An 18,790-nucleotide genomic window follows, 5' to 3' on the forward strand; every position below is an offset into this window, starting at 1 on the left:
TACTTTGTTTCGATGATAATCTGGGAAACAAAACTTGTTATGATTACGATGATCGTTATTACGATATCGTAACTCGGCACCAAAGTATTTAGAAATGAAAATTCGAATTGAGAAGCAAGACGCTTCGATCGGTATCGATCGAGACGCTAATTTCGATCAGAAATTAGGCATACTTCAGAAAATCGCAAGTACGCGCGCGGAATATGGTGGGAACGATAATGAGTGGAACATCCCGAGGATAGTCGTGTTCTTGGAAACACAGTGCCTACGGTCTTTTCGACGGCGTGTTGCGAAAGACGTAAATGATTCATAGTGCCCGCGTCCACGTGATCTCGTCCGCATGCACCTATCGTGCATCTGTGTTTGCAGATGTGATTTCCTTGGACGTGTCTAAGCACCTTTCGCGGTGAACTGATTTTGCTCGTTTTATCGATCACAAATGCTGAATCGTCGACAAAGATATTATTCCCTCGCGAGAAGAAACGTAACGCTTCGTTTCCCTTGGACCATGTAAACGCTGACAACGTCTTGATCATTCGGTATCATTTTTTCTGATTACCAAGTTTCATCAACATAGATAAACCGTAATTTTGAAAACGTATTAAAAGTTTCACAGGTTTTTCTCGAGAAGAATCGTACGTTAGACGGTCGTTTTGGTTAAGAACTTTCGATTCTAGTTTACTTAAAAAAAAATCGTGAACCTGTTTGACAGTCCGATGTGACCTTTCCCGTTTCGAAACGCATTCAATTACGCAGACGTTCGAGTTACTACGCTGCACGGATAAACATTTTGCCGTAACATGTCGGGAAAAAAAGAAGAAAAAGATACCACTTGGCTTCGTTCTAAATCTTCTTTGCTCCTTTCATTCTTTCTGTGTATGTCGTCTCAAGATACTCGGGGATTTCATTGATGTCTTTTGTTTACGGTACGTGCGCGTTGTCTGAACGGGATTTCATTTTTGTGTTTACGATCTTTCGTATTTTCACTTTGTACGACGTAGACCAATAGATGGACAGTGTGTAATGTTTGCATTTACATTTGCACGTACACGTAATTATCGTTCAATGCACCAATCTATGTATATGTATGTAAATACGTTGCACGTAATCATACAATACTTTAGTTTCTTGTCACACGTAATGATAACGAAAATATTATGTTTATAATATAGACATATTGCATCGAGTGCTGCGACCGTAATGAGAAGAATTAATAAATAGATTCCAATACTTTGGAAGGATATGAATTCAAATGCAATATACAGTTTCGAGAAATTTCAAGGCCGTGCATTGCAATTTGCGCATCAATGCGTTAAAATATTGACTATCGACGCTGAATGACCTGCTTGCGCGCAGCACGAAATTTGCATAGGTTATAGTTTATTCGTAAGTCAATTATGTACTGTTCGTCGCCAAGTAATTTTCTGATTGTATTCGGATAAGAAAATGAAAATTAATGTGGCGACGATGTTCCGCTACCGATTAAAGACGATCACGTGCTAGACAGCATTTATAATTTTATGTTTATAATTCTGCGGAACATTCTTCACGTGGTGCATTATAATTTCGAATGATTCTCGCGCCAAGGTCAAACAGATAAACGTCTCTGGAGATTTGCAATAATTATAACGAATTGTCTCGTGCACATTTGCGTCGATGATGTTAGATCGTGGTCTATTTGTTTATATTTTGAGTTATCGATGTTCCTTAAAATAGGATATTACTTTCTTAAACGCAAGCGACGAGGTTATGTTTTGAATTCTTATAATAGCTGATGACTTTTGAGGGAAGTAACCCAAACCGAGATAGTTAGAAACCATATCTAAAATGATGTGGCCGTAGATAGGCAGAAAGTATTATCTTACGTTTTTGGTTTCCGGTAACGTCGGCATGCAGGAAATAAAATATACCGACACCGAGAAGAACATATGCAGTTTACGAAATTACCGAAAGCATACGTACGAAAACCTGATCGGAAATTTAAATGCAGCTCGAAGCGTCGCGAGTCGCCATGCATCCTTGGAAATTGTACCTACTCGAACGCGGATGGGAAAATTCTGTTTGTTATTTCGAATAAGACTTTATTTTAATTTTTATGAGAGCACGATGATTCACTCGAACGCGTACGAGTCTGGCCAAAAAACAAGATGTATCTCGGACGGGCAAAACAGGTTCGAAAGTTCTGGAATTTTTCAATTCCTCGTCAACGAAAAAAATAAAAGAAATACGAAACTCGGATGCGTAACCGTTGTTCTTTCGTTTCTTGAGATCATTTTATGTTTCGAAATGGCCAGCTAATCGGTGAACCGATATAAAATCGAAGCTTGACGCGTCAACGACGATTGCAGTTCTTTGAATCGGTTATTGGTAATCTTTAGAAGCGTACGGATCGCGATTATGATAAAGACCGTGTCCTTCTCGGTGTGGAAACGGAATAAAAAGAAACTGAAACGATATAATATAAAGTAAAACGTAAGATTATGGTACCACCGATGTTTACAATCCGATGTCGAGACATTGTGGCGCACTATAAATAAACGAGTCCATTGGCGTCGTCAGTAAAAGTACTCCGGGCACTCGTGGCTTACGAAAAACCGAAAGGAAATAAAAATGTCGATTCGCGCGCAATAATTAGGTAGCCATATTGGTAAAAAAACTGTCTCTTGATCGATAATATATATGTATATCGAATTCGATCGGTCGATAAGTGGACGGTGTAGTTTCCGCGTATTTTCGAATTCTATTTTTGAATCGCACGATATCGTATCGCGAACGGAACTCATATTCCAAAAAAATTTGGTATTCGTGTCGAACGTCAAAGCGTTTTATCCGGCGATCGAGATTCATGTGTTCTATTAATAAAATTTAAGAAAAAAGAATGTACCGGCAAATCTCGAAACGTTTTAACGCCATTGTCGTCGGCATTTTCAACGATTTATTTCGTTGCTTATTTCGTAATCTGTCGCTTTCGACGAAAGTTTGCTCAAAATATCGAAACTCGAAAGCGATTTACATCTGTTCGAAGCTAGATAACCCTTAAACTCTTGACTTAAAAATTCCTGATAACGGATACTTGAAAAACTGTATAGTAGTTAATTATGTATTTCTACGATAGTTGATTGCTAATTATTATAGACGAAATAAAAACTATCGAAACAAAATGCCTCGAAGCCTAGATACATTGAGTTTTATGTATTTTCCGCTGTTTTAGATTTTGTAATTCGCGTTGCGGATCGTGTAGACCGTCGCCAATGGAGTGTAGTCGCAATTATTGCGTCAACAATCGCAGTCTGTGTCGTTAGCGATTGGCCAGTCCCGAAGAGCGGGAAATCCCCGTTGAAACCTGCTCTTCCGCGGTTGTCCGTCCCCGCGGTTCTCCCGCTGACGTCTTTCGCGTCACCGCCAACCCCGTGCTTCGTCAGAGACATTCCGACGACTGACGATTAGTATCGCGCTGTACGACTCCGTCGCGACGTCGTGATTTTCCCAAGAACACTTGGTGCCAAGTTGTCCACGACAGTGATGCGCGTTCATGTTTTTCGACGATACGTGTGACACGCGCGTTTAGTGACAGCAACGTTTAAATGAAACGCTCCGTTTGATTCCACGTTACTTATTGTTCAAAGGCAAAGTGAAATCGAAGGGAATGGATCCGTTTGACAGTCTCGACAGGTCCGATCTGTCGGAGGTGAGTCGCAATTCAAGCGGGAAACTTGTTTGCTTGCTTATTCGATCGCACGCGCTATTTAAACAGTTGCTATCCGTGCGGTTAGATTTCCATTGTAAACGCAGCGCGGTTCGCATAATTTTTCGCTTCTTTTATGACGGTGTTTGCTCATATCGTGTAAAATAATTAAATACGAGCTCCACCTGCGCACTTTCATCGTGGAAAAGCATACGGTAATAAGTTGTGAGAAATAACGGTAAATAAAAAATGGCATGTTTTATTTTACCGTGACGCTATTATGGCCGAAAGGCAGACGTCTGCGTAAAATGGCAACAGTCGGAGGTGCGATAATTTCAGCGGCGTAAAACGAGTGCATTTGTAGATTGCATGGAGACCATTTCTAAAAATGTAATCGAATTTGGTGTACAATATTTTTGATTAATATATTTACGCGGTAATCAGCCGTATCGTATGGTACAATACAACGTACGGACGTTAACGAAACTGGCGTGTGGATAAAAGAAAAAAAAGAAAAAAGAAATATTAAAAGCTTTGGACAATATGAGATTTCAGTAACGTCGCTGCTGCGTGAAAAAACAAACGCGTTTACGTTGTAAAGCGACTCTATCGATGTTCGAACATGTTTTAACATATCGTAACGATATCAACGTGCGAATTCAATACGATGAATATCAAATTGCTGTGTTAATTATACGTTATTATGTTGACATTGTATCGCAATATTGTCTGCCTCTAGGCTCGTAGCATACGTTAATAAATTGCACGTTAATTCCAGTATTAACAATGTACCTCGGATGCTAGCGTTGAAACGTTACTGCAACAATTTATTCTTCTCATTACATTGCAATTTATCCGACCGTCGATAGGTAAGTGCTAAAAGAAAGAAAAACCATTGACGAAATGAGACAGAAACAGAGTTGAATTTGTTACGATTTAATTGTTATTCAGTAACCTGTATACGTATATCGATTCTTCGATTAATGATGTCACTATCGTTTGATACACCGCTCGAACATCGTTTAAATAGCCTACGGGCATATGGTACTTGAAAAAAAAAAAAGTTAATAACGTTTGAAAGAAAGAACGAACGGTCTGTGGTTATTTATCGGAAATTGCAAATACCTGTTTCCGTCTATATGTACATATATTCCACTTATAATCACGATGTAAATACGTCTCTATTATGCGCATTCAAACGTTCGAAAACAAGCTTACAACGATCTCGTTTTTCTGTGCCGGCGCGTTAAAAAGAGAGGACACCAAGCGTTCGAAGACTTGTACAAGGTCATTAACGACTTCGTTTCGTGTTCGTTTGTCATACGATATGTTTCGGTTGCAGGTGTATCCGTCGTTCACTAATCTCAATGACCACGATGACGATCACTCTTTATTGGACATGGACGAGGTGCCGAGGAAATGCGAGTTCAACCGAAAGAAATGTAGCTTCGGTATGCCTGAAAAATGATTGTTAACGCGTATTAATATATCTGGATCATATTTCTAGACCGATGTACTTGATATTTCTGTTACACCAACAACGATACGTTGGCCATACGAGATAGTACATATTTACCTTTTAACTTGACCGAATACTTGAAATTCGAACTCGGGTACTCGATCATGGAATAAGAAAGGGACTAGGGGGGATGCTATAATTCGTAGATTTTCCAGTTCTCTTACAAGTTCTTGGTATCGCTTAAATTCGTCCACGATTAATTTTGTTTTGTGATCGTGCATTGGACAGGTGACGATAACAACGAGGTGATCGATGGTACCGGTTGGTCGGATAAACCTATCAGAAACTGGTGTCAAGAGGAGACAATAAATTGGCTAATGTCTGCCGCGTCTTACATCGGGCAACCGTACAGTTTGATTCAGCACAGTCTCGCGGTGCCAGGAAACGAGCTGGTTACCTTCACGAGAAACGATTTTATCAATCACGATCCCATATACGGAGATCGACTTTACGGCCTGCTCCACTCTCAGCCCAACTCGAATCTGCGTATGTAACTACTACTATGCGACTCACCGATAACGAGTGTAGTAGATTACTCGTCGAATAAACGAGCCGTTTATTTTGAAAGTGATCCAACTCCATTTTTCAATTTTATCCGGTTACCATGGTTACACGTACAACTTCATGTTATTTATCAGTAAAGCATTTCAGGTTGCTTATTTTCCGAGCAAATACGATAATTCTTGAGTAATAAGTTTTCAGAGTTGTAGTTTGAAAGTGGCCCAACTCCATCTATACTTAAATCAAGATATTTACTATTGATAATGTCGGTAAGCAGTGCCGAAGGTAATTTTAATTAATTAGTATTTACAAGTTAATCTCGATTTTTGGACAATTGCATTGGTTGAATAACCAGTACGTTTAATTAATACAAAACTTAAAATTTAATATTAAATTTTAGAAATTATTTCACTCATGGGGAAGAACAGAACAAGACTGTTTAGTTCAGGTAGCGAAGAAGAAATGGTAACTAATGATTTAAAAAAAAATTCTGATGGAGAATCAATAAACTGATTTTGATTTGAATCTTGATTTGAATCTTGATTTGAAGATAAATGGACTTAGGCCACTTTCAAAATAAACGGCTCAAATATCGGGTCAAATATTTTTTTTACTATTTTAACACTTTCTCGAAGGAGAAATTTGTTCAAAAAGTAAATAAATAACATTGATTGCAGTTCCATCGTTCGAAACCATTCACCCTCCTTCCAACAACGCATCAGGTAATGAGTTGTTTGAATTTCAATTACGCGTGCAATAAATTTCTATATATATTTAATTTCATTCTATTCGTAGACGCAGAATCAGACAACAGTATCGAAGTCCCAACCAAACAGCTGCTGAGGGTATCAAAACCGAAGAAAAATTGTGAGTATCCGTGAGCGAAAATGTTTCTTTGAACAAATTTCAACAACATTATGTAATTCTGCTTCTAGCCACTAGCCAGGGAAAGCTTTGGGAGTTTATTAGGGATTTATTACGCAACCCCGAAACGTGTCCCAGTTTAATTTGCTGGGAAGACTATTCGCAAGCGAAATTTCGATTCGTTAAAAGCGACGAAGTCGCGAAACGATGGGGCTCGCGAAAAGGAAACACGAAGATGACGTACGAGAAACTTAGCCGAGCCATGAGGTAATTAATAAATTTGGAAAAATACGTACAAAGTGTTACCAAACGTCTGTTCTCTTTTCCAGATACTATTACAAAAGCAAAATCTTTCTACCTGTACTTGGACGAAGGTTGGTCTATCAGTTTGGACCTAATGCAAAGGGCTGGCAGACTGAGAATCCGAATTTTCGATATTAGGATTTTACGGATTCCTTTCAAGTCTCAACCCTTGTAAAAATTGTACAGACACTGAAAATAATATTTGCGATCGATGAATTTCACGTGCAGGATACTTTCAGAAGATTTGTACAGAGAAGAAAGAATATTGAAAATATTTTGATACCGGGGGGAGGAAAAGTGTTAAACGTTGGCTCGATTAAGAATGTTAAAAGACTAAAGAGAACAGATCTAGTATTACAGGTGATACACACGCACACGCACACTGACTAGGTGTAAATAATATAAAGACAGTATGAATGAACAAAAATGTCGAGATTTTTCATATTATTGTACGCATGAATGAGTAAGTCTGTGATAATAAGCGGAAAGCGAAATACGAGTGCGAATTGATTTACTTTTATATAAGGTTTTCATAGTGTATTTAATTTTAAGCATAATAGATCGTTTACTTATGTAAAAGTATACATATAATCAAGAAAGACAATAATTCTCGTGACTTACAATCAAATAAATTTGCTATTACTTATTCTTTTTTTATATCACAGAGTTGTGTTATGTACCTTAATTTGGAAGCATTCGAGTGTCTTTTAAATCGACCCATGGCTAACGGTCAGCTTTAAAAGAGGAAATTAAATTATCTTACGAGTAACAAACGACACAGTACGATCTCGTTTATTTTTCTCCTGGAAGAAGAATATAGTTGAACTCTGTATCGTTTGTTTACAAACTATGGAAGTATGGAATATCAGATTTAATTCGTATCGTATCAATGCACCCTAATTAACAGTTAGTGTCGATAACTGGATACTTATTCCTACAATAGCGCATGCAAAAAAGCTTGCAGATATTTATATTGACAGAAATTTCAAGCGATTCGAGTACTTGTCGGCAAGTATTTAAATACTGCAATTTAAGATACAACGTTGTATCGTGGTCGACAAGATATACAAGCTAAAGGCATGCACAATTTTATTTTAAATCGATTTGTAAAAGATATTTAAGGCTGCTGGATCGCGTTTTGTTTCAGCGAACTCGATTATCGTTGTTTGTATAATAAGACCGTAGTGAAAATACCGACTGCACTCGTACTTGACTCAACTTTGCAATATGCATATTAAACGCTACAAATTGCAGAACCAACGTGTGAAAATATTCAACGTATTCTTATCCAGTTAATGTGACTATACAAACCCATTTTTTACTCGACAATTTCTCATAAACGTTCAACTGCTGCCATTATCCGAATCGATCAAGTATTCATGCAACCGGTAACCGTTACTACTATCGCAATAACTCTTCTTACAAAATTCGACGGAACTGTAAAATAAAATACTATCGCTCACTTTCCTCAAAAAGTGCCTAATTAACCTGGAAAATTTCACTTTTAGCTTAATTATAAATGTAAATTTAATAACTATCGAAAGGCACGAATCGTAAATAACCACTATCATGACGTATATACGTTACTTGAGACGGCATTATGGAGAAGAATGTGCGTTTATGGTCGTATAAAATAACTTACGGAAATAATCGGTATGTATCTTTGGTTATGAGAAATACCATAAAATAACGAAAAAAGAAAATGAATCTTATAAAGATCGTTCGTTTATATTCTTTATCTGGAAATCAGATTACGTGATTTCTACTTTTAAGAAGCTTCGAAATTGTAAAGCGGTAAATATTTTTAAAAAAGTGTGAATACGCGTTGTTGTTATGCTATAGAAATCTTTTAAACCGCGCTCTACCTACCTTATGATAGTCATCAACAACGTTATGACCGACAAGCTGTTCTGGACCCTATGTTTTTTGTATTTGGCACTTACATCTATCGTATGAACATCGAAGCGTGCATCGAAGCCTCATTCCAGATAATAAACTTGGCTAGTATTTTTAATATTGATTGTAATAATAAGCCCTCGAATATCCCTGATATGTCTTCGGCAAATTATCTTACCATTTAAAACCTCACCTATAAAACACACACTTGTAATTTTCTTTTCCTTCGTTTCACACGTTCGAATTTGCAATTAAAAATAATTCTGTTTAATTTACCTTCGGTGATGCTAATAGGCTCGCTCAACGAAAATACTGTTTGCTTCCAATGTGTTGGCGTCGAGTGGGGTCCCGTACTGAAATGAACTGGATTGTCCAAGTCGAAGAAGATATCAAAAAAGCCGACAATTGCTGTCAACGATCCAGTCTTCTTTACCGTTAATTCAAATGGCGATGCAAAATTCACACAATCAGTCGTTACTTTGTACAAATCGAACGCTTGAATTTCAACCGTGCTCGTTATCAATTCGTCGGCGACACAAATTTCAATGTTCGGCTCGCGAACAACTTCTGCTTTCATACAGCTCATTTTAAATCCATACACGTTTGACCAATAGTCAATAAGTTCGACGTACCTTCCTGTAAAATAAAGAATTTTCCTATACAATAAGTTAACAATTTTTTTTCTTATTTCTAGTCATAAGATTGTACAACAAACTCTACACATTTATATTTCTACACAATTAGTACGTACTGGTATCTCCGCTACCAACGATATTGAGTGTACATCTGTTGGGAAGAAGTATTCCATCGGGTGCCAAGTAATGATCCCTAGCATATATGACTGTGTCGAGCATACCTTCGTACAAGAGAAAATATCCCATCCATTCGGACACAATCGCATCAACTTTCTCTTCATCGAGATTAATGTCCTCGAGGCGACCTTTTTTTAAAGTGATAATATCACTCAAATTGTTTTCTCTATATCGTGTTAAAAATGTGAACGCTTGAGTTAAATTCGCAAACACTTGGTTATGCATAAACGTTCTACGTACCTCACTATATCAATAGCATGATAGATTACATCCGATTGATCGACGCTGATAACTTTGCGACAGCCAGTTTTTGCTGCAAACATAGACAGGATACCAGTTCCGCAACCAACATCTAGCACCACGGAGTTACTAAATCTATTTGCATTCGTTAGCAATGCGTCGCGGTAACTTTCTGTTCGTACTTTGTCCTAGAAAAAGATGGTACTCGTACAGCTATAAATTTTGACTTAAAGTAAACACCGTTTACTTACCGTCAACATCTCATGATGTATAGCAAAATGACTGTATGTATTAAAATAGCCTTTGTCAACGTTGTATTTAGGATTACTGGAGGAACTAATACTGTTGTTCCCATCAGCATCGTCGTCTAGTATCAGCTTCCGTATTTTCTCTGACATTTCATCTATTTGCTAAAGTTTAACATTATTAGACATATTTGTCGCTTGTTCTACAGATGGTAAGATCTCTGTACAAGTACCTGTTTTGCCATAAAACATGCTAGTTCACGTTGCTCCAATTGTGCTCTCAGAGTTTGAATTGTTTTTTGCAATTCCACAAAATGTGCCTCGGATAATGTGACACATCCGTTCTCTAAATTTACGGTATACGCTATAGATTTTGTTGTTTTCTCTTCTAAATCTTCGATATCTATAAGCAAACAAACATCGAATCAATTTATTAATTCGAGAACGACTATTCAAACTTACCAAACATCAGCCAAGGGTCATCTTCTATGATAGGCCTTAAATATTCGTCGTTCTCCCATGTTTTAATATTTAATGCATTTAATTGGTCGGGCAAAACATTTTTATGCCGAATAAAGTTGATCAATTTAATATAGGAATAAGTGTCTAAAGAATGTCTTGTTACAAAATTCTTCAAATCGAATCTATGCGATGCAATAAGGTGCTCCAGTGCCGTGGAAAAGTTGTTTGTAACCTCGTTACAAAAAAGGCACGGTATCGATTCAAAATCTTCCGTGATTTCATCCCAATCATCTCCACTGTCGTCGTCGCTCCTTCCATCCATTTCACATTCGTAATCAGTTTTCAATGAAACAGCTAGCAAACAAATGGAATTATAAATAATAGTGTACCTACTATTAACTGAATTTTGTTAAAATAAAAAATTAATGGACTGTACTTATTTTGTCCTTCACACAATTGTTTAAATTAACTCTAAATAGAATTTCCTAACAAGGTATCACAGACTATTGACGTCTAATTAAAAAATATCAATGTTAACGTTAATTGTACAATGACTTTAAGAAAGCAAGAAGAAAACTTTAATTCATACCTTTCTCTGTCATTTTGCAACAATAATCACGTCGAATAATACGTAACAAATATTGATACTCGATTAAGAGTGTTTAAATTTTTTCAAGGTTAGAGATCCGTATTCGTTCGATTCATTCGTACACGTGTAGAAGCAACCGAAGCTTCTTGCTTAATGTTCCGTATCGCCTTGTAGCTCAAGTCAATAAAAAAGCCTTCGTGTTTGTGTAGGTGGTCCTCCTTAAACTAGAATTTAATATTTTATTGATTACACTCGGCACCTGAGAGTACTTGACCTTTCAAAGCTTTTTTTTTTATCCACGTTTTTTGGCTGGCACTGCAAGGGAATTGGAACACTTTCTCCGAAACACGAAAGCACGATACACTGCCAGTGTTCTATTCAATTAAAAATAAACAACAGAACATAAACAGTTCGACGGAATTTATTAAATACCGTCCAAAAAGGTTTTGTTCCTTTTATGCACTATATGTTGTAAACACTTTTCGGGGAATCATACGATTACTATATACGAATAATGATCACGCTATGTACACACACCACAACTACATATTTAAAGTTGCTCGAGATTTGATATCCTCGCCGATATTCTATTAAAAATATAATACATTTTATTGCTTAGCGTAAGATACGAATAAACAATGTTTACAAATATTGCGTCATAAACAATGTTTATTCTGGACTCCAGTTATCGAGAGATATGTTTACTGTTTCGAGCAACCATGGGATTATTTTTCCGCTGATCGGTCAATGCTATTCTGTTTTAACAAAACTTTTAACAAAGAAAATACACCATCGCACACAGGTTTGCAAGGACCAAAGGCGAAACATCACATAAAAATGTATTTCCCTCTCGAAATATGGGAGCATATATTTTTGTATGCCGATCCAGTGACGCTTACAAATTTGAAAACAGTTTCTAAGAATTGGAATGTGATCATTAATAAGATCTTGAAGGTACATCGCGTATTACCTGAAATTACATTTTTACTTTTTCTTTGTTTACGTACACTCGTACACGAAAGTATTCGAGTACTTGCATTTATAATGAAATATACATATATGTATGTATGAGTCTTGTATACATATACCAGACTGGCTCAAAAAAGTAATGATCATTTTGATGTTTATTGTTAATTAATTATAGGAACATGATCATTGGTACAAAATATGTAAAAGAGAAATACCGCAACATTTATGGAGTACGCTGTGCGAGACATTGAACCCAAAAAAGTTCTACACTGAATTCCATGAGAAGTACGATGCCACTATATGGATGGCAATGTACAAACTATGGATTAAATGTAAAAATATAATGAAATGGTCCACGCAAAGCAAGTATTTCGAACCGTTATTGAAAACATGTCCTACAGAAAACATCACGTGTGTAGATACATCAGGTAACAGTATGTATTTTCAAGTAATGCTTAAAATAATATTTAATCATTAAAATTAATATATTTTGTAGGACATTTGTTAGCTATTGGAACGAGCGAGGGATACATTTATTTTTATGATATTAACAAATTATATAAAGGCTCCATATATATAGCTGATCATATGGAATATGTACATAGCGTGCAATTCATTAGAGATGGTATTTATTGTTTTTAATAGGGGTGAAACACTCGAAACCTTGAAACTTTTTGTTATTTTTATGATTCAAAATATTAAAAAACGTAAGTTGTCGGTACTTGTGAAAAATTGTATAGTATTTAGAAACTTAAAGAAAAAATTAGGTTTTGAACGACCTCTAGTTCATAAACGATTAATTTCACGAACAACTTTTAATGAACAATTTGCACCTTTTCAGAAAAAAATGTTGTCTGTATATCTTGTTCTATAAATGATCACATAAGTTTCTGGGACGTTAAATCAAAGAACCTGATTGATAAAACACGAGGAGAACTGATTTGGTACGGCTTAAAGAATATGAAATAATATATGTAAAATAGTTATTCTAGACATTACTAAATATTAAATATTTAATAGTACAAGTTACAGTTATTGCTATATTGCCATGCATAACACCATAGTCACCGAAGGATCGATACCGAGGACAATATACGAATTTAGGACAAATAGTATTGTTGCTATTGGTGCAGATAATAATAAGGTAGTAATTCAGCAATTATTCAAAAATTAAAATTTCAATTAAATTTAATTCAATAAAAATGTTATAATTAAGGTACTTTTCTATACGGAAGAGGGACTTCTTGTAAATTTAAGGTTGAATACAAGCAACCAAAATGATGTAAATTTGACGCACATTCTACCACCAAATATAGAAATTCGTCGATACTACATATTTAAACCGCACACAGTAGTCTGTATCGCAGGTAAAAAGAAACTATTTCCTGTTAATTAAATATTTTAGCACATAAAGTTTATAAAAAATGCTTAACAATTATAGAAAATGGAAACCTAGGTTTTTTAGTGCAAGAGAAAGAATGGATAGTGCATAATTTGTTTCCAATTTTACACGGTACTCCTACTGCGGTATTGGTGTATGCCCATGTTCTTATCGTAGGTTTAGATTCAGGTAATTGACCAATTTTTAATAACCGTTATATCTATAATTTAAGATTATTGCAAGTCGAGCCAAGTATTATTTATTATTTTCAGGAAATGTTCATATATATCATATAAATAATTTTGAAACGATAAATTTCAATACTATAAGGTCGAAAAAATTAACTCTCGATTTCACAGCCGTTATATCATTGAACATAATCGTCCATGTTGAAGAATTTCTAGTAGTTTCTTACGAGAAGAAAATCTACATCGTCAAATTTACATGATACACGCCTCTTATGCAATATAAATAATTATGTATCGTTTTATCGTTTGTTAATTTGAAAGTGTATCGTTTGAAGAAAATTTTCTTCCTAGGACAATAATTTTGTACCAATGTTATTTTAATTTAATATATTTATTACGAAAATAAATGCCCACTATGAAAATATATCGTGTCATTTTCTTATTTTCCTGCGATTTCTTTAGAATTTTGTATCATACCTAACAGTTCTGTGCTATTCCGGTTCCATATATAGCATCCCACTCAACGTAAGCTGTTAAACTCGATTCAGACACGCTAGAACGTACATGTATCAGTGCTTCCTTAAAGTCATCGACTGTTACCTGTCTAACATCTTCTTTCCTAATATTTTCCAATTGACTAAACGAAATACATCTGATCGGTCCCATGCTAGCTTCTTTGCACAAATTACACATATCTGCCCCTGAATATCCTTTCGATTGTTGGGCTACATGGTCAACATCTTCTTCCACAAGATTGTGTGGTATTGTTTGCAGTAAATTGTTTATGATTTGTTTACGGGCTTGTAATTCTGGTAAAGGAACATAGAGCCGTTTAACGAGTCGTCTGCGTGCTGCTTCGTCCAGTTCATGCGGCCTGTTTGTCGCTCCTACGATTAAAATACGATCTTCATCCGCAGTTGCGGCTCCATCCAATTGCACCAAGAACTCCGTTTTCAATCTTCTGGAACTCTCGTGTTCGGTTTCAGATCTCTGAGTGAGCAAAGAATCTATTTCGTCTACGAAAATTACCGATGGTTGATAAACTCTGGCAACAGCGAACAACGCTCTGACCATTTTCTCTCCTTCTCCTATCCATTTCGAAGTTAAAGAACTCGCGGAAATTGAGAAGAACGTCGATTTGCTCTGCGAAGCTATGCATTTCCCTATTAGCGTCTTCCCGGTACCCGGTGGCCCGAATAATAAAATCCCTTTAGGCGGTCTACGTAAACCGGTAAAAATGTCAGGTCTCAACATAGGGTACACGACCACTTCTTTGATGATCTTCTTTGCATATTGTAACCCAGCTATGTCGTCCCAAGAGATGGTCGTCTTGGAGTCCATTATTTCGTTCCTTATTAACTCGACCATTTTAGGATCTATGTTTTTCAGTCTTTCGTCTTCCAGTTCCATCGTGTCAGTCTCGTTATTGTACATGTTGTCTTGAGCATTCGTCGCTTTTTCCTTTTCTCGTTTGAACGGGCAAACAAACTGGGAATTGATCGTTACTTTACCGCCTAAAGATTTTTTCGGAGCTGGCTTGTTAGTTTTCATCTGTTGCACGCTCAATTCGTCCCTAGCTGTTTTGAAATAATTTGACTTGGCTTTCGACACTTCGGAATCTTGTTCGATGTTCTGAACTTGTGATTTTAATTTTACATTGTTTTTATATTTGCTTGGTAGTTCATTATTATTCCTAGGCATATCGAACGAGTCTTCTTTTACATGTTTAAATTTCGTTTTAGGTTCAAACTTAACGAGTCGTTGTTGTGTAAAGTTTTGATGTTTCTGATGTACAGTGTAAGATTTGGGCATCTGCTTTTTAATATGGTTAACTTGCGAATTACTGGTTTCGTCTGTCGAATTGCTCGATGAAAAGGATTGCTCCGCTTCGTATTGAACGTTATCTCTGAGTCTTCCTTTATCATCCGTACTCGAACCTTGATTTAAATTCGATTTTGCTTTAACACTGATTTTCCTATTTCGCTGACACGTCTCTTTATTTTTCCACGCAGTTACAATATTCTCTATATGCCTATCGTTAAAAGCTCTTTCGCTACATGGCATTGTATTGTTGTCTTGACACGGTAAAGGTTTCACAAAATTAAGCGCCGTATCTACATCGTGCAAACCAGATTTCCACGTCAGTGGATTGTTATTGACTTTTGGTATTTCAGCCTTAATCTGTTTCCAATAATTATTTATACCATTCTTGTTTTCCATTAAACTCTGATAATCTTCTAAGCTTTTTCGAAGCAGGCAAGCTGCCATGTCTTCTGATTCGCTATAAGGTGTAATTTATTTATATATTTATCCAAATAGAACAAATATCCTGCAAATGTATTACAAAACTTACAACCGTTTGGCAGTTAAATACTTTACGGCAAGACATCTGCGCTCGATATCTGCAACCTCTGCATCATCTTTGTTGGCTTGTGAAAATTTTAACAGATGATACGCCGCTAAGAAATTATCTTTTCCCTTGTTAACTGCAGCATCCATGGTGGCCGTATCTATTTTTAATACAAAAATTTAATTACATATTTTTTATATAAAACTTTTACAACAAAAAAGAGTTTTCTTACCTTTATGCCATGAAGAATGTGATCAAATACTGTGTTTAACTCTCGCCTAACAGATTCTGGGTTCATTTAAAATTATACACACTGTTTATTTCAAAGTCATGAAGTTGTGGTTTCTAATAAATAATGACTGTTAGAGTAAGTAATAAGTAAAAAATCACTGTTGGAATAACTGGTAGAGTTTGTGTTAAAGCTTCGATGCAAATAACACGGACAATAGTTTATAATAATTCACACATTTCTATACACAAACCAACATAACCTCGCCGGTAACACCTGACGATAACAACAGATAATCGCCAAATGAATCTAAAAGTGGGAGTGGGGGAAAAGCACGTTGCGGATAGCGGTCATTTTTAAATTTCGAAACCTTTCTTTTAAACATTCCTTATGAATGGACACTAATACTTTTAATTTTCAAATAATATCAGTCTTTAAGAATGTTATAAAATGGCGAGTACACCATTTAACTATTGAATATTTATGCTTTTTATGCAAAATTTAAACACATGTTGAATGTATCTTTAGATATGGAAAACAGGCATGACGGTTTACGTGTCAATAAAATTGTATGCTCGACCGACTCATTGGACGGCCCACGACAGTAATTTTAATTTTTGCATTGGGTTTCCCCTGGGAAATTGACCGGGGAAGTACAGTAATTTAATCGTACATACGTTACGAAACAAACGTTGTCGGTTATCTATTTTTTCCTCTTTTTCGACGAGTCACGTGATTAACTGCTACATCTATTCCTCCTAAACATAAAAATCAACGTTAATAAAGATTTGTCGTTCTCGCCAACAGTTACATCGAATTGAAAACATACTTTGTACAAAATTTAGTTTATTTTGGACATATCGAAATTATCCAAAATATAAAGAAAAAGGAACAGAACGATCAAGAGAACTTATTGGATAAATATTACGAAATATAATTTCAATTTATCGAACATTATAAACTCTAAATACGAGATGTCTCATTGGGATTTCTAGAAATACATACTTTGTTTGTAAATAGATAACGCAACAGACATTGCGAAATTTTCCTTATGAAATTTTATAATTGAATAATAATCGACGACGTGACAGAAGTTATCTGCGTTTATCTACGTATGTGACACTGATCACAGCCACCACTTTGTCATTCGGTATTTCCTCGTGCTTGATTAGTATCGTTCGTCGCACACTGTTTTTAACCGACAGTCGAGCGCGAGGTTTCGAGCTCGCAAGTATCGAGAGGTCGAACTCGTTTCGGCTAGAGTGCATCCGATGCATCGTTCGACTACTCGGGACGTATTTAAATTCTGTGCGCCATACGATTCAACATTCGCGATTGTTAAACATTATTCTTCGAGAAAATGACTGTACTTTCACGGTATACCTTGAAGGAAGTAGCTCAACATGATGGTACGGACGAAGCCAGTACCTGGACCATCATCCACGATCTAATATACGATGTCACCAATTATAAGGCCAAGGTACGCAAAAAATGGAAAACATCGAACACTTTGACGTTGTTTGCATTCAAAATACGTTAGTTTGTTTTTGTATTTAAGATGCAGTAAGGAAATAGAGTAGTGGGTGTAGGCAAATGGTATAATCTTTCTTTTAACGAATATTTAACATCGATTTCAGCATCCTGGCGGTGCAGAACTGATCGATGAATACGCGGGCCGAGACGCGACAATCGGATTCGACGATTTTGGACATTCTTCGGACGCGAAACGCATGCTAAAGGACTTCCTCATCGGAGAACTAGTAGACGTAAGAATTCAAACTATATCAAGAAACGTATTCTAACTTTATTCACTAAAAATGTTTCTGTTACCCCTCAGGAAGACAAAATGGCCAACAAAAAGAAGAAAAACACGAGTTTCAATAAAACGAGAAGAAAGTACTATATCCGTTTTTGTACATTTATGAATTAAGATAAATATTGAAACATAACGGGCTTAATTTTGTATTTTTTGTATTGAAGGACGTTCCTGTCAGTATTATGTGGAAGCTGCACGCGGGAAGATCACTGAACGCCCCCAGATTCGTTAAGTTATAGTAATTTATTTCCTTTTTTTTACCACTAACATACATATCGAACTAGTTGTAAACTTCTACGTAGAATAAGAATTTCTATACGTACAAGATGTTTTTAAAAAAAACCGATTTCTAAATCCCTATTGAATAATGGACGCTCGAGAATCGGATAGAGTCGTGAAACGTTGGCAGCGCGTTAATTGTACACGAATAAAAAGATGAATCAATCGATGGATCGATGGGCGAATGGTAATTTATCTCTAAGAGTGTTCAAAAGTATCACCTTGTGTCGACAAAATGGACGACGAAACCAAACACGTTCGCACGCGTCTTTTTTCATTTTTTATCAGATTTCGGCTTGTATATACTTCCATTAATATCTGAAAAAAAAACAAACAAACATTGTAAAGTAAAAATAAAAAGAATAAATATGAAATCGATACATCCTATTATTTATTAATCCTTTGAAGCAGCGTTCCTCAAACTAGGGTTACGCGAGCTCATCGAAGAAAAAAATATTGATT

At 36.1% G+C, this 18,790-nt stretch overlaps 5 protein-coding genes across 8 annotated transcripts; 3 read left to right on the forward strand and 2 right to left on the reverse strand.

The window, feature by feature from the left end:
• Positions 1–3,232: 3,232 nt before the first annotated feature.
• Positions 3,233–8,450, forward strand: LOC122395673 (ETS-related transcription factor Elf-5-like). Its single transcript, XM_043393455.1, has 7 exons — positions 3,233–3,688; positions 5,028–5,136; positions 5,433–5,690; positions 6,383–6,427; positions 6,501–6,572; positions 6,641–6,836; positions 6,899–8,450. Exons 1-7 carry the CDS (start codon positions 3,647–3,649, stop codon positions 7,008–7,010), a joined length of 834 nt encoding a protein of 277 aa, XP_043249390.1. The 5' UTR covers positions 3,233–3,646; the 3' UTR covers positions 7,011–8,450.
• LOC122395638 (protein arginine N-methyltransferase 3) lies at positions 8,173–11,228 on the reverse strand. Of its 2 annotated transcripts, XR_006258986.1 has the most exons (9): positions 11,117–11,228; positions 10,528–10,881; positions 10,299–10,468; positions 10,072–10,230; positions 9,821–10,008; positions 9,520–9,746; positions 9,045–9,404; positions 8,742–8,961; positions 8,173–8,309 (listed from the first exon to the last, which is right to left on the reverse strand). XR_006258986.1 is itself a non-coding variant. In XM_043393387.1 (8 exons), the coding sequence occupies exons 1-8, from the start codon at positions 11,127–11,129 to the stop codon at positions 8,852–8,854; spliced, it is 1,581 nt and encodes a 526-aa protein (XP_043249322.1). In that variant the 5' UTR covers positions 11,130–11,228; the 3' UTR covers positions 8,648–8,851. The 2 variants fall into 2 exon arrangements, 1 of the variants encoding a protein (XP_043249322.1); XM_043393387.1 differs by lacking the exon at positions 8,173–8,309 and having other exon boundaries at positions 8,648–8,961.
• Positions 11,229–11,271: 43 nt separating this feature from the next.
• Positions 11,272–17,354, reverse strand: LOC122395626 (fidgetin-like protein 1). 2 transcript variants are annotated; one of them, XM_043393359.1, is made up of 5 exons: positions 17,239–17,354; positions 16,911–16,991; positions 16,237–16,292; positions 16,008–16,164; positions 13,995–15,935 (listed from the first exon to the last, which is right to left on the reverse strand). In XM_043393359.1, the coding sequence occupies exons 4-5, from the start codon at positions 16,151–16,153 to the stop codon at positions 14,132–14,134; spliced, it is 1,950 nt and encodes a 649-aa protein (XP_043249294.1). In that variant the 5' UTR covers positions 16,154–16,164; positions 16,237–16,292; positions 16,911–16,991; positions 17,239–17,354; the 3' UTR covers positions 13,995–14,131. The 2 variants fall into 2 exon arrangements, with proteins under 2 accessions (XP_043249295.1, XP_043249294.1); XM_043393360.1 differs by lacking the exons at positions 16,911–16,991; positions 17,239–17,354 and adding an exon at positions 11,272–11,340 and having other exon boundaries at positions 14,132–15,935; positions 16,237–16,570.
• On the forward strand, positions 11,528–13,914 carry LOC122395873. Its single transcript, XM_043393784.1, has 9 exons — positions 11,528–11,559; positions 11,919–12,070; positions 12,261–12,513; positions 12,582–12,710; positions 12,927–13,029; positions 13,106–13,229; positions 13,302–13,452; positions 13,527–13,655; positions 13,739–13,914. The coding sequence occupies exons 2-9, from the start codon at positions 11,954–11,956 to the stop codon at positions 13,912–13,914; spliced, it is 1,182 nt and encodes a 393-aa protein (XP_043249719.1). The 5' UTR covers positions 11,528–11,559; positions 11,919–11,953.
• A 73-nt stretch (positions 17,355–17,427) lies between the features above and the next one.
• Positions 17,428–18,699, forward strand: LOC122395699 (cytochrome b5-like). Of its 2 annotated transcripts, none has more exons than XM_043393494.1 (4): positions 17,428–17,713; positions 17,871–17,999; positions 18,071–18,125; positions 18,214–18,699. In XM_043393494.1, exons 1-4 carry the CDS (start codon positions 17,594–17,596, stop codon positions 18,279–18,281), a joined length of 372 nt encoding a protein of 123 aa, XP_043249429.1. In that variant the 5' UTR covers positions 17,428–17,593; the 3' UTR covers positions 18,282–18,699. The 2 variants fall into 2 exon arrangements, with proteins under 2 accessions (XP_043249429.1, XP_043249430.1); XM_043393495.1 differs by having other exon boundaries at positions 17,433–17,713; positions 18,071–18,129.
• Positions 18,700–18,790: the final 91 nt, after the last annotated feature.

The sequence above is a fragment of the Colletes gigas genome, unplaced genomic scaffold, assembly GCF_013123115.1.
Source record: "Colletes gigas isolate AHSC1104 unplaced genomic scaffold, ASM1312311v1 Colletes_gigas_Sc00006, whole genome shotgun sequence".
In the NCBI taxonomy this organism is placed as follows: Eukaryota; Metazoa; Arthropoda; class Insecta; order Hymenoptera; family Colletidae; genus Colletes; species Colletes gigas.

Bases quoted from the DNA above. Each gene is read 5' to 3' on its own strand.
- LOC122395673 (XM_043393455.1), top strand. From the start codon at position 3,647: ATGGATCCGTTTGACAGTCTCGACAGGTCCGATCTGTCGGAG. The intron at 5,137-5,432 runs GTATGCCTGAAA...TGCATTGGACAG, and splicing joins CCGAAAGAAATGTAGCTTCG to GTGACGATAACAACGAGGTG. The intron at 5,691-6,382 runs GTATGTAACTAC...CATTGATTGCAG, and splicing joins TCAGCCCAACTCGAATCTGC to TTCCATCGTTCGAAACCATT.
- LOC122395638 (XM_043393387.1), bottom strand. The intron at 10,231-10,298 runs GTACTTGTACAG...GTTAAACTTTAG, and splicing joins CATGTTTTATGGCAAAACAG to CAAATAGATGAAATGTCAGA. The intron at 9,747-9,820 runs GTACGTAGAACG...AACACGATATAG, and splicing joins CATGCTATTGATATAGTGAG to AGAAAACAATTTGAGTGATA.
- LOC122395873 (XM_043393784.1), top strand. From the start codon at position 11,954: ATGTATTTCCCTCTCGAAATATGGGAGCATATATTTTTGTATGCCGAT. The intron at 12,071-12,260 runs GTACATCGCGTA...AATTAATTATAG, and splicing joins TCATTAATAAGATCTTGAAG to GAACATGATCATTGGTACAA. The intron at 13,230-13,301 runs GTAGTAATTCAG...GTTATAATTAAG, and splicing joins TTGGTGCAGATAATAATAAG to GTACTTTTCTATACGGAAGA.
- LOC122395626 (XM_043393360.1), bottom strand. From the start codon at position 16,153: ATGGATGCTGCAGTTAACAAGGGAAAAGATAATTTCTTAGCGGCGTAT. The intron at 15,936-16,007 runs GTAAGTTTTGTA...TACACCTTATAG, and splicing joins TATTTAACTGCCAAACGGTT to CGAATCAGAAGACATGGCAG.
- LOC122395699 (XM_043393494.1), top strand. From the start codon at position 17,594: ATGACTGTACTTTCACGGTATACCTTGAAGGAAGTAGCTCAACATGAT. The intron at 18,000-18,070 runs GTAAGAATTCAA...GTTACCCCTCAG, and splicing joins TCATCGGAGAACTAGTAGAC to GAAGACAAAATGGCCAACAA. The intron at 18,126-18,213 runs GAAAGTACTATA...TTTGTATTGAAG, and splicing joins GAGTTTCAATAAAACGAGAA to GACGTTCCTGTCAGTATTAT.